Source organism: Nicotiana sylvestris, chromosome 10, assembly GCF_000393655.2.
Source record: "Nicotiana sylvestris chromosome 10, ASM39365v2, whole genome shotgun sequence".
Lineage (NCBI taxonomy): Eukaryota > Viridiplantae > Streptophyta > Magnoliopsida > Solanales > Solanaceae > Nicotiana > Nicotiana sylvestris.
This window is the reverse complement of record NC_091066.1, coordinates 112,720,944-112,733,459: the sequence shown is the minus strand read 5'-3', so window position 1 is coordinate 112,733,459 and position 12,516 is coordinate 112,720,944. Positions and strand designations below refer to the sequence as shown.

General features: G+C 39.9%; 1 protein-coding gene across 1 annotated transcript; it reads left to right on the top strand.

Moving 5' to 3' along the window:
- Positions 1-7,673: 7,673 nt before the first annotated feature.
- Positions 7,674-11,257, top strand: LOC138879816 (uncharacterized). The gene is made up of 6 exons (XM_070159453.1): positions 7,674-8,323; positions 8,396-9,719; positions 9,812-9,983; positions 10,165-10,298; positions 10,404-10,933; positions 11,158-11,257. Exons 1-6 carry the CDS (start codon positions 7,674-7,676, stop codon positions 11,255-11,257), a joined length of 2,910 nt encoding a protein of 969 aa, XP_070015554.1.
- Positions 11,258-12,516: the final 1,259 nt, after the last annotated feature.

Below are 12,516 nucleotides of genomic sequence, written 5' to 3'. Positions count from 1 at the left end.
ACATACAATTACGATACAACTTTACTACAATTTTGTAAGTATATGATATGTCATGTGTTCTTCTTCTTTTTCTTCTTCGAGTTTTAATCTGAAAATTCAGCCAAAATCAAGTCTAATCTTCACCAAACACCCTCAAAATTGAGATATAAACTTCAAACAATATTCTTAATTGTTTGCAACAACAACCAATCCAAACATATAATAATTTTTAAAAATCTAAATTCAAATTCAAAGTTTTATGATAGATTAGCGTTCGAATCTTTAATTCCTACGACCTTCTTACTAGGTGCTGAATTCATCTCTTGAAAAAGACTATCAAACTACAGGATAATTCGATTTTCAAGAGAGAACAATACAAACCGAAGTGTCACAAGTTTGAATTCAATAACATTCTTGCACTGTTAAAATTTCATGCTTAGTGGGTAGCAATGTAAAAAAAAAAGGCAAACCAGTGACAAACTGGAGGTTACTTCAATAGGTTGATTCGCAGAAGATAACTTTTAGGCTTACCTTATTGAGATTGAGATTGAGAGAGAGAGAGAGAGAGAGAGAGAGATTGTGAAGCGAGTGATGAAGAAAGAAAGAAAAATTGATGAGAGAGGCGGCGGTGAGGAAAGAGGAGAGAAGAGAAAAAAGGAAAAGAATGTAACCAAATCTCCTAATTTAAGGAACTAATGAAGGATTGTATATAATTTGTAAGTAATCCTTATTTAGGGTGGGTAATATACAAAAAGTAGGACAATTTTGATAAATAAGTTTCAAATATTGTATAAGAATGAAAAAATCCCTTTAATAAGACGGTGCGCCATATTTGGTGCGCCATTTAACTTGTATCCGCTTTTAATTGTTTTTTGATAATACTCAAAGTTTAGACAACTTCAGGCATTTTTCTCCTCCTCCTTTTCCTCCTCCTCCTCCTCCTTCTTCTTCTTCTTCTTCTTCTTCTTCTTCTTCTTCTTCTTCTTCTTCTTCTTCTTCTTCTTCTTCTTCTTCTTCTTCTAGGCTGTAAAAATAAAGGTGACGGTAAATTCATATGGTATTTGTGAGCATATTTTAAGGTAGTTTATAGTATTATACAGCGGTGAGCTGATGTGGCACTTTATTTGTTACTATTACTTAGGGTTTCTTCTTCTTCTTCTTCTTCATTGCAAAATAGGTTTGTTAGATTTATTTTTGTTTTGACAAATTGATAATTGGGTTTTGTTCTTAATGATATTTGGAGGTTATATTTCAAATTTGAGCTCATTTGGAGTAGATTTAAGTGTTAAATCGCATATTAGATTGTTGAAATTCAAAGAACAAATTTCTATTTTTGGGCAATTTGTACTTCAGACCTATTTGGCCTTAAGTGCATCTGAAGTGCAATTTTTTTACTTTAGATCTATTTGACCTTAAGTGTATTGATACCCAATTTTTCCCTATATATTTTATACCCAAAATATTTTTAAAATAGCATATATGTGCATATATAAGCACACCCAAGAATTTTGGTATTTTTTGTGATTTTTAAACCAATTTACTACCTATTTTAATACCACAAAATCCAATAACTATTCTCAAAAATTATTATTTTTGATGAATAACTTATTTCATTCTCATATTTACACCAAAATATAATTAAGGTAATTTTTGCATATTTTCACCAATTTATTTGGCATTTTTAAAGCTAAACTGCATATAATTGTAGTTATAGCCTATTTTGTAATTAATAGCATTTTATAACAATAAAATTTGCTACAATATTTTTAAACTAATATTTATATAATATTTGGCTACCTAGTATTTTTAATTTGCTTTTAAAATCGTTATTACTATTTTTATAAAATAGAAAGGAGAAAAGTGGCTATTTAAAACCTAGCCCCAGTTGCATTTCAATTACAGCCCAAATTGCACCCCAATTCGACCTAATTTCAATTGAGACCCGACCCCTCATTTCTCAGAGATCGGTCTCTATCTCTATCTCACTCTCTCTCTAACTAATGCTCTCCCTTCTCTCTAGAACCTTGTGGTTCCCTCCTCCTTCTCCGACGAGCTTCATCGCCTCTCCGGCCATGCTTCGTCCTCACTTATCTCGACCTCTAGCCACCATGGATCCTGTATCGTTGCTTCTCTCCAAGGTTTGAAACCCCAAAAGCCTCCACCATGAAGATGGTCGTTGAAGCCTCGCTGGGGGTCCGATTCCGGCCTTTCTCCGATGATTTTGGTTCGATGATGCTAAATACACCATTATCTTTGAGCTTCACGGCCAGGTTTCTCTTATCCCTCTCACTGGTTTCTTATGAAACCCTAATCTTAACCCAAACCCCTCAAATCTCTGATTTTTTTTAACGATTTTAACTTGTACTTTTATGTTTTGCACTATTTTCTATTCGATCTTTACGATTACTCCAGTTTTAAACGATTTTGTTCCCTTTTTGAAACTAGGGCTTCTGACCCCTTTTCGAAATCACTTTATTTTTGATTTTGAGTAATAATTTGTGATTCTCAGTATTATTTTCTAAACATTTTTGCTTAAGTCTGATGAAACCCTAACTTTGTCTGCTTAGGTTTGCGTTATTTGTTTGTCTTGTGTTCTTCTGGGTTCTTCTCCGAGTTCTATGCTCCTTGCTTTGATTTTGTTGTCAGTGTTTCATTCCCCTACCATTCTGCGTTCTTCACTTAAAGTTTCTCTTATTGTTTGCATGGTGATTTTTATACTGATTCTTCGAACCTTCTTTGAGACTGTGATACTTGCTTTCAAATGGTGATTCCGCGTATTTTCCTATAGTTTGAATTTCTTCCTTAATTTATGGGATACTTTCCTCAATTAATACTGATTTCCTAAGGTTTTCAATCTCGATCATTATTTTGAAAACTATTCTTTCAGAATTACGATGATATTTTGCCTTATATATGTACACCAATTTGTTGATTGATTTGCCTGACCTATTTCCTTAATTAGATGGTCATGTATTTAGTCCTTATTACATGCTTTAAGCTACTCTGTTTCCTTATGTGATTATACCTTACTTTGTGATTTCTTTCCTTTCAAATGACTGATTATTACCGTTTGATTTGGGATCCCTTAATTAAAGGGCAGTCCAACTACTGACTGGATTGTGATTGATACCAGTCCCTTAATTAAGGGACTGCTGCCTTGTTTGTTTACGCATATTCAGTACTATAAGTACCCCTCCCCCATTCTCTTAGCAAGGGACATCAACAAACACATTGCATATCACTTACACACAAACACGAATAAAACTCTTCATTCTGAACTCTCTCTTTTACACACAAAACATATTGCTCTCTATTGTTTCTACACAACTTCTCTCGTTTTTTTATTTGAATGTTGATCACTCAATCGGCTGAAGGCCAAGATTGAGTAATCCTGGTTACTTTTACCACTCTGCTGACCTCTACTAAGCTGCTTACTTTGGTCTGCCTGCTGCTCACTTCTCTCCACACTGCTGCCCTTCTCTCTGCATACTATTGCTCACTTCCTTGCACCTTATTGTCCACTATTGCTTTGTGTTGCATTATCTTCAACTGGTATGTCTTCTGTTTAAGTTATAGCCTCAAAAAAATATGCTTCTACTGGTGTTTCACTTCTTTTTGTTTCTTGTGCGCTTCTACCTATAGTTTTGTTGTTCTTACTGCAACTAGCATGTATCCGTGTTAATTAGTATGCTTAGGTTGACTTGGCATGTTCACTACCCCTTTTCTATCTCAATGTAAGTTTTTCCTTACTCCTGTACATTACTAGTATGTGTTCAAGGCCCTCTTGGCTACTTAATAGCCCTAAAACCTCTTCCTGAGGTTGACTTTAATTGGTGTCTGGTGCTGTAAGAACCAGACTCCTAGTTTGAAGCATGCTTGTTTGCTATAAAAGAACTTCTCATTAATGTGCTATGCCTGTATGACTGGTTTTCTTGTTTGAGAGCTATTTGTTCCCTTTCCCTTGCCCTTGTTTGTGTTCCCTGAATATTGTATGACTCTTTGTTTTCAAAACTGGTCATCTTCAATTGACTCTTTCACTCTTCTGTTACTGCCTTCTCAAATTGTTCTTCATGTAAAACCTTTTCCAACTGTTTTCAACTTAATTCCTTCAAATTCCATCACAATCACACCACTCTTAGAAATTAAGTTATGCCCCCTTAATGTAAGCATTGCTTTGGGAGCCTTGAGCACCCACTGAACTTTGATGCACAAGGTTGGCAATTCCACACTCACACTTATCAAGGGTGATTTGTTTTGGGTGCCTGGTATTGGCCGGGGTCTCAAGAAACCCCTAGGGAACTTTGCCGCACCCAAACTCTTGGTGAAGGCTGTGAAACTCGAAAGAAGTGAGGATTATTTGGGCCTGGCTAAAGGCTCCCTATAGATTAACTTCTTATTTTTACTCTTCACTACTGTAATTTAATCACATTGGTCTGTAATAACTTGTAATGAACAATGGTGTTTATAGTGCAATTGGGTGGGATTATGCATGCTTAGCTTTAAGTAATGGGTAGAGAACATGTCTATAGGATTTTACTTACCTACTTGTGCAATAAAAACCATTTCTAGGGGCATACATCTCATACAACTAGAGGTCCTGTCTTTAAGCTCTCTTACTATCAGCTTGTTATTTACTTTATAACCACAATCAGTTAATAATCAACAATGCTGCCATTGCATTTAGATGCCATGCTTTAGGACCTTTGTGTGCATTAGATATCATGTATGTAGGGCTGTATTTGCAACTGTTGTATACTTCACTTATTTCGTTTAACAGACATAAGTCTGGTTAACAGGCTTCTTTTAAAACTGGAAAATAAGTATGCACATCCACTTTCTTTTATGATTAAACAGCGCCTAGGCAAGCCTTAGGTCGGATAAAATCGATTAACCGTCTTATCATGTTTAAACCATTCAACATCTTTAGACTGTCCGAATTTGTTTCCCTTCTCTGAGATCCGCTTGGTTCTTACTAAACTCCTGTCCTATTTTCTAAATAATCATATCTGTGCAAATACTTTCTATTTAGTTACCTTTTCCAGAATTGTGTTACTGTTTTTTTTTTCCTAAAACTCATCAGGACACTATGTCTTCTGTAATTTTCCAAAACTATAGTTTAAAAACTAATATACTTATATGCTCTCAGCTTTACACTTCTGAATGGTTTTACATCTATGCTAAACAATTTCCTACCTCTTCAGTCCGAAATTATTTTCATAACAGAATACTATACCTGCTATGCCCTATCATATATTTTTGAGTATGTTTAAAATGCTTTCTCCGATTTCTAAACTGTTACGTATCTCCTGCCTTTTCTCAAGTTCAGAAAGTGTGCGTCCAACTCCTTTTGCAAATTCTGTTTAAACTCTTCAACTCCTATCTTAACATATTTTCGCACATTCCAGCTTTTAACTCTCATTTCCTTAGACCTTAAATGTGATTGAGACGTGCTAATCATGTGTCCATCTGTGGAGGGATATTTGAGCCTTTTACATGCCTTTATATGATTCCTTACATGAAGTCCTATTTGTTTTTGCATGTCGCCTAGTGTTTTGACCTTTAAACCTAAGGGTTCAACCTAGTCCTCACCTCATAGGAATAGCGGTCCTAAATACCCTCTAGGACCTATAGGACGGGACGGGTAATAGCACGCACTAAGCATTCGTGACCAATACACACGCTTAAAATAACCTCTACGGGGTGGGAAGGGTAGAATATGGAGATGATGACCGGTGCGCTAATATCTCGTGTGAGAATGATTGCTGGGTATTGCACTGAAGTGATCCATATTATAGTTAAACCTAGGACCCTTTTCTTTGCTTTTCCTTCATTTAAATTAATGTTTTCCTCAAACTAAGCTTTCTTTTTTCCAAAAAAAAAAATCACTTGTGTCTTTCTTCTTTCAAAATTGTCAACTTGTTTATATTTCTTATGTGCAAACATTGTCTGTTACTTCTACTCTTCTTAAAGTCACAGCTAAGTACGGTCGGGAACCACACTAGTGGATCTTGAGGGGTGCCTAACACCTTCCCCTCGAGATAATCTCAAACCCTTACCCGAACTCTGGTTTTCTTCCAAAAAATCTTCTTCTTTTCTCTAAAGTGTCCTAATGCACTATAATAATTAGGTGGCGACTCTTCAAATTCCATAACCCGATTCCTCAAAAGGGAATAAGAGTTGTTTTGCCCATAATGTCGTAAACCCGATTTCGCCTTCTTTTAGGGAGGGAAAAAGGGGGCGTCGACAGCATGACGACTCTGCTGGGGAAACCTTTAAGGCTTTTACCATTACATGCTTTTGTGACTTTATTGCTTCCTTAATTGCATTTACCTTCTATCTTTAATTATTTCATTAAAATACTAACTTGGCTCTTCATGTTTTTCTTTCCTTTTAATTTCTTCTTTTACTGCCTTATTATTTCAATTCTGTTGCAATTTCAGAGCATTTATTGTAATCTTTACTTTATGAACGTGAAAATACATGCAATTTGTCTTATTGTTATAACTGCATTCCTCAACATCATATTCCACTCGTGCTAAAATAAATCCTATAGCAACTTATAATGAGTGGTTGTGCCCTTCCGATATTATAAACCCCCTAAATGTGGCAAAGGCATATTTGCGGTAAAACCAGTCGATCAACGGTGTAGTCGACGGTTTCGCGCCTTTCCCTCTTGAGTTGTCCGCTCAAGGGTACCTTGTCTAGCACTTCAAAAGTAGAAACCATATTCCCTTGAAACTGTTCATGCATCATGGTCAAACCTAGCCGAGTCAGTTATGTTGTCCGCATAATGACTCATTAAGATAGCCTTGTCCAAAGTCCATTGGGTTTCCCTGAAACCCAAACGGACACCTACATGTTCTGTGCATTTATTTGGAGAACTAAATGCTTTTTATGTTGATTATTGGTATTAAATAGTTGAGTCCGGTGGGGGTGAGGTCTTAACCCTTTTGTTTTGCAGAAAATGAATGACAAAGTTCTTGACTTCGGTATGGTAAACATGCCTTCACTCTTGCAGACTTGGTGGAGAAACCTCCCATCGAGCAACCAAATCAACGAGTGGAAGGAGAGAGTCACCAAGGCTAGTGAGAAGATAGAATACCTGGAGTACAACTTGCTGGAATTGGAAGGGAAAGTGAGGAAAAGAGTCATCGACTGTCAAAATGTTGAGGAAGGCAAAGGAGAACGTCTGGCGATAGCATTTTTACTAAAAAATCTACGCGAGCTGGAGGACTTGATCAGTGAGAACATTCAACCTGAAGAAGGTCCTTCTGGGGCCAAGTAGTTAGGAGTCTTTCTTTTCGCTTTTAATGTAATAAGGCCAATAGCCATTAGTGACATTTTTACTTCCCGCTATTTTAAGTGTTGTTTTGGGATTCGTTTTATTTTTATCAATAAAATGAGGCATTTAGCATTATAAGTTCTCCAAATTTAATTTGTCGCTAGGCCTACCTCAGGCACAACGAGGCACCCAAATTAGGACGCGATTTATATTCTTGCACAATGTGTTTAAATATTGCAACATTTTCTTCTCATAACCCGTACTAACTTGTTACCTTTTTTTTCTTTTTTTTTATTCCCCTCCCCCAAAGGTTAGTTCGTGCATTCTGGCACCATCAGCATACTCAACAAGATCCAAGGGCCCTCCACCTCCTCCTCCTCCGCGTCCTACCAGAAACAGGAACAAAGGCAAAATGAGAGATACCAGTGCTAGAAAGGAGATCGAGGAAACCTCTCAGAACGCTTCAATCACTAAGGAAACTGCTGCTCATCTTGAGCAAACTTTGCTGAGATTTCGAGAAGAATTGGAACAAGTTCGAAACCTGGCAAGTCTGTCAATCACTCTTGCCACTGCTGATGCCAACAACCAGAACTATACTACACCACCACCAGCACAACCCGCTCATACCCAAGCCTGCAACACCTGCAACAACACTCCACTGCTCATTCCCGAACCCCAAAACACCACAAACGACCAGAACGCTCCCATCTTTGTGGACACTGTACCCCACTATGCCCAGCCTATCTTAGATACACTTGAATCAGACAACAAAGACTCCCTCATTCAGAATTTAGCTGTTGAGCTCAAGAGGTTAACCAGCCGGGTCCAGGGTGTCGAAGATAGCAAAGGTGTGGAAGGTTTGAACTATGAAAATCTTTGTGTTCAGCCAGATGTCGAACTCCCGGAGGGGAATAAACCTCCCAAGTTCGAAATGTTCGACGGTATAGGTGATCCCAGGGTCCATCTCAGAATGTATTGTGATAAGCTGGTAGGAGTCGGAAGGGACGAGAAAATCCGCATGAAGTTGTTCATGAGGAGTTTGAAGGGTGATGCTTTATCATGGTATATTAGCCAGGATGCAAAGAAATGGACTAGTTGGGTGAACATGGCGTCTGACTTTATGGACCAGTTTAGGTTCAACACTAAGAACGCACCAGATGTGTTCTATATCCAGAATCTCAAGAAGAAGCCCATAGAGACCTTTCGCGAATATGCTACTCGTTGGAGGTCAGAAGCTGCTAAGGTTAGACCGGCCTTGGAGGAAGAACAAATGAACAGGTTTTTCGTCCGTGCTCAGGATCCGCAATACTACGAGAGGCTGATGCTACTAGAGGGCCAAAAGTTCTCCGACATCATCAAGTTGGGAGAAAGGATTGAAGAAGGCATCAAAAACAGTATGGTCACTAACCTCGAGGCATTGCAAGCTACCAACAAGGCTTTACAGTCTGGTGGCTCGTCGAAGAAAAAGGATGTAAATTCCGTAATGGTTGCGCAAAGGAACAATTCCCCTATGAAGTACCAAACCTATCCCTCAGCTTCACTCACATATCAACCTACCCTAAACTACCAAGCACCATCACCCACTTACCAAATTCCACCACTTGCTTACCAATCACCTCCACTACCTACGTATCAACCCACCTCACCCAGATATTCTCAATTTGCACCCGTATACCAAGCATACAACTCCCAACCTTCTCACTACCCATCACCTCCTACTCGCCAAAACTTTACCCGACCTAGACTAAACTTCGACCGTAAACCTCCCAGACAATATACCTCCATAGACGAGCCAATTGACCAATTATATGAAAAACTCAAAGCAGCCTGTTACGTTACCCCTATTCTAGCCGTAACTCCAGAAAATCCTTCCCAATGGATCAACCCAAACAAGACTTGTGCATACCATTCCAGGATGAAGGGCCATATCATCGACGAGTGTCGCTCGTTGAAAGACAAGATTCAGAACCTGATTGACAACAAGATCATTATAGCAAAAGAGCCCGCTCCTAATGTCCGCAACAACTCCCTGCCTGACCACAAGGGCGGGGGCATCCATATGATTGAGATTGAAGACGATTGGGACCCCAAAGGGTCAATCGGGTTGATAGCTGAAGGTGATGAACCTCAGAAGCTGGCGGGTACTCTCAATCCCATTGTTGTTCAGATTCAGCCTTCTAAGGAAGATGTGGTAAATATGTCTGTGCCACTCGAGTTTGAAGCACCGCCTGCAAAGGTGCCAAAATCGATTGAGGTTGAGTTTGGGATTCCAAAGGCACCCGCACCGTTTAAAGTTGTTGTGTTACCTCCAAGGGTGTCCATTCCAGTTTCCATGACAGACATGACCCCATTCAAGTCGAAAGCCATACCTTGGGATTACATAGCTGAGGCTAGAAGGAAAGGGAAGACATATACCGGAGAAACGGTCGCCACACAGGGCATGACTAGAACAGGCATGGTATACACCCAGAACATTTAGCCGAGTCCAACAAGCAAGCCTCTGGACGTCCTGTCAAAACTGGGTCCGATGACCTTTGGAGAAAGATACAGGCCAAAGAGTACTCAGCCGTCGAGGAACTGAACAAAACGCCAGCACAGATTTCTATTCTGGCTCTTCTGCAAAGCTCTGAGGCACATAAAAACGCCTTAATGAAAATACTGAGTGAAGCTTATGTTCCCAGCAACATAACAAGAGGCGAAATGGCAAACATGGTGGGGGCAGGTACTGGAAAGCCACAAGATAACCTTTCACGAGGACGAGTTGCCACCAGAAGGGCTTAGTCACAACAAGGCATTGCATATCACTGTGCAATGCGAAGATCATTTCATCACTAGAATCTTGGTCGACGGGGGATCTAGCCTCAACATTTGTCTATTGATAACTCTCAGGACATTGGGTAAAGGATTGCACGAGGTCAAAGACGGGGCTATTAGTGTCAAAGCTTTTGATGGATCTCAGAGGTCCACCATTGGAGAAATTAGCCTATGCCTACAGATGGGACCCACCTGGTTTGATGTCGAGTTCCAAGTCATTGACGTACCAGCATCCTATAATTTGTTGCTGGGATGACCCTGGATCCACGCCGCTGGGGCTGTAGCATCAACTTTGCATCAAGCTGTAAAATTTGAATGGAATCATCAGGAAGTAATCATTCATGGCGACGGTAGCAACCCTATATACAGTCGCCAAACCATTCCGATGATCGAAGGCAGAAGAAGGATAGGAGGAGAAACGTACCACCACATCGAGCGGGTCAATGCTGTAGACAAAGACAAGTGGTGGGATAGCAAGATCGAAAGCATCCTGAATTGGAGCGGGTATGAACCCGGAAAAGGACTTGGCAAGAACCTGCAGGGTATCACCAAACCTATCAAGCTGAAGAAGCACGGTACCACTTTTGGCCTAGGGTATGAGTACACTTGGGAGGAGTTCAACCACTGGTCACCTCCATGGCGCGGACCATACTATCCGCTGGAGCACCCTATACCTCAGTTGGAGCAGACTTTTCAGCTAGCCGACACCTTGTACGGATCAGAGGAAAATGAGGCACTAGCAGCAATAAAGAACCTATTTCTGGAAGATGATATGGATTGTTGTGTTATCTTCGAGGAGGAAGGGGAGGAAGGCCCTTCCATTCAAACCGTGAACCGAGGGGAACGCCTCACCAATTGGTCGGTCAGGACCACCAGTGCCCGGACATCTTCGGGGTAGCAAGGCTGAACGAGCATCATGCATCGCATCTTTATTTTCTTAGTTGCTTTTCCTTTCTGCATTGTCTTTACTTTCCAAAAGAGCTCTGACAACTCGAACGATTATGAATTTCAATCAAAGCATTTCAAATCCATTATATATTGCGCTCTTATTATTTTCCTATCATTCACTTTATTTTACACAGCATTACTATTACATATCTTGATGATGAACCGATGACTGTAACTTGCAACGAGGCAATGCAACAAATGGATATAGATTCAGAAGAAGATGAGATACCATAAGCGATTGTTAGAGAGGTCGAGAACTTTGAGGAAAGACCCAAGTCTAACTTGGACGAAACCGAGGTTGTTAATTTGGGAGACACAGAGAATGTTAAGGAAACACGTATCAGCGTACATTTGTTGCCATCAGAAAAGAAAGAGTACACAGAGTTCCTAAAAGAGTATGAGGATATCTTTGCATGGTCTTATGATGATATGACTGGCCTCAGCACATCCATTGTGGCTCACAAGTTGCCAACAGATCCTACATGTCCGTCGGTAAAGCAGAAGCTCAGGAAGTTCAAACCAAACATGAGTTTGAAGATTAAAGAAGAGGTTACCAAACAAGTCAAAGCCAGGATTCTCAGAGTAGTAGAGTATCCAACATGGTTGCCCAACACCGTGCCAGTGCCAAAGAAAGATGGGAAAGTTAGAGTCTATGTCGACTACCAGGATCTCAACTGGGCCAGTCCCAAGGACGACTTCCCTTTGCCAAATATACACATATTGATTGACAACTGCGCCAAACATGAGCTGCAATCGTTTGTCGATTGTTTTGCTGGATACCATCAGAAATGGACGGAGAAGTCTGGCCGAAGCCGATCAACTCAGATGCAGTAAAGAGATACTACATTTGATCGTATGCTTTTCTTTATGATGTAATTTGAACTACGCCTGACCTGATTCCCGTTTAAGAGGGGATACGTAGGCAGCCCTATGGGTTCGGTCACAGTTTAATAAAAATTCCATTTCCCCGCTATTGGAACTGGGGCAGAATTTTGAGGAGGATCCTCAAAATTCCGAAGTTAGTTTGTCGGCATTTGCATCAACATCAACCCAGTAAACTGGGGCAGAATTTTGAGGAGGACCCTCAAAATTCTGGAATCGACCCGCTTTCAGTTATTCAGCGCAACCGTCAACAGCGCCAGCCTAGTGAACTGGGGCAGGATTTTGAGGAGGACCCTCAAAATTTCGGAGCAAGCAAGGTTGCCGTGTCTTGAACCACGTTGTAGTTATTGGTTCATCCAAAATAAAATCATTTTTTTATATACTTAAATTACATTTACTGAATCATGCATAAACATCATTTGCATCACCGTCGCTTAGCAATGCTACCCCAATTATACATAACGTCAGGAGCCAAGGGATACAAACTAACCTTCCCCCTCTACAGAACTCACGATTTTTCTTTGGATGCAGGAACTCAGATCACAATGCAAAACGCGTTCACTCTTCAAAGTCGAAACCCTCGAAACAATCACTCGACTCACAAAGGTCTA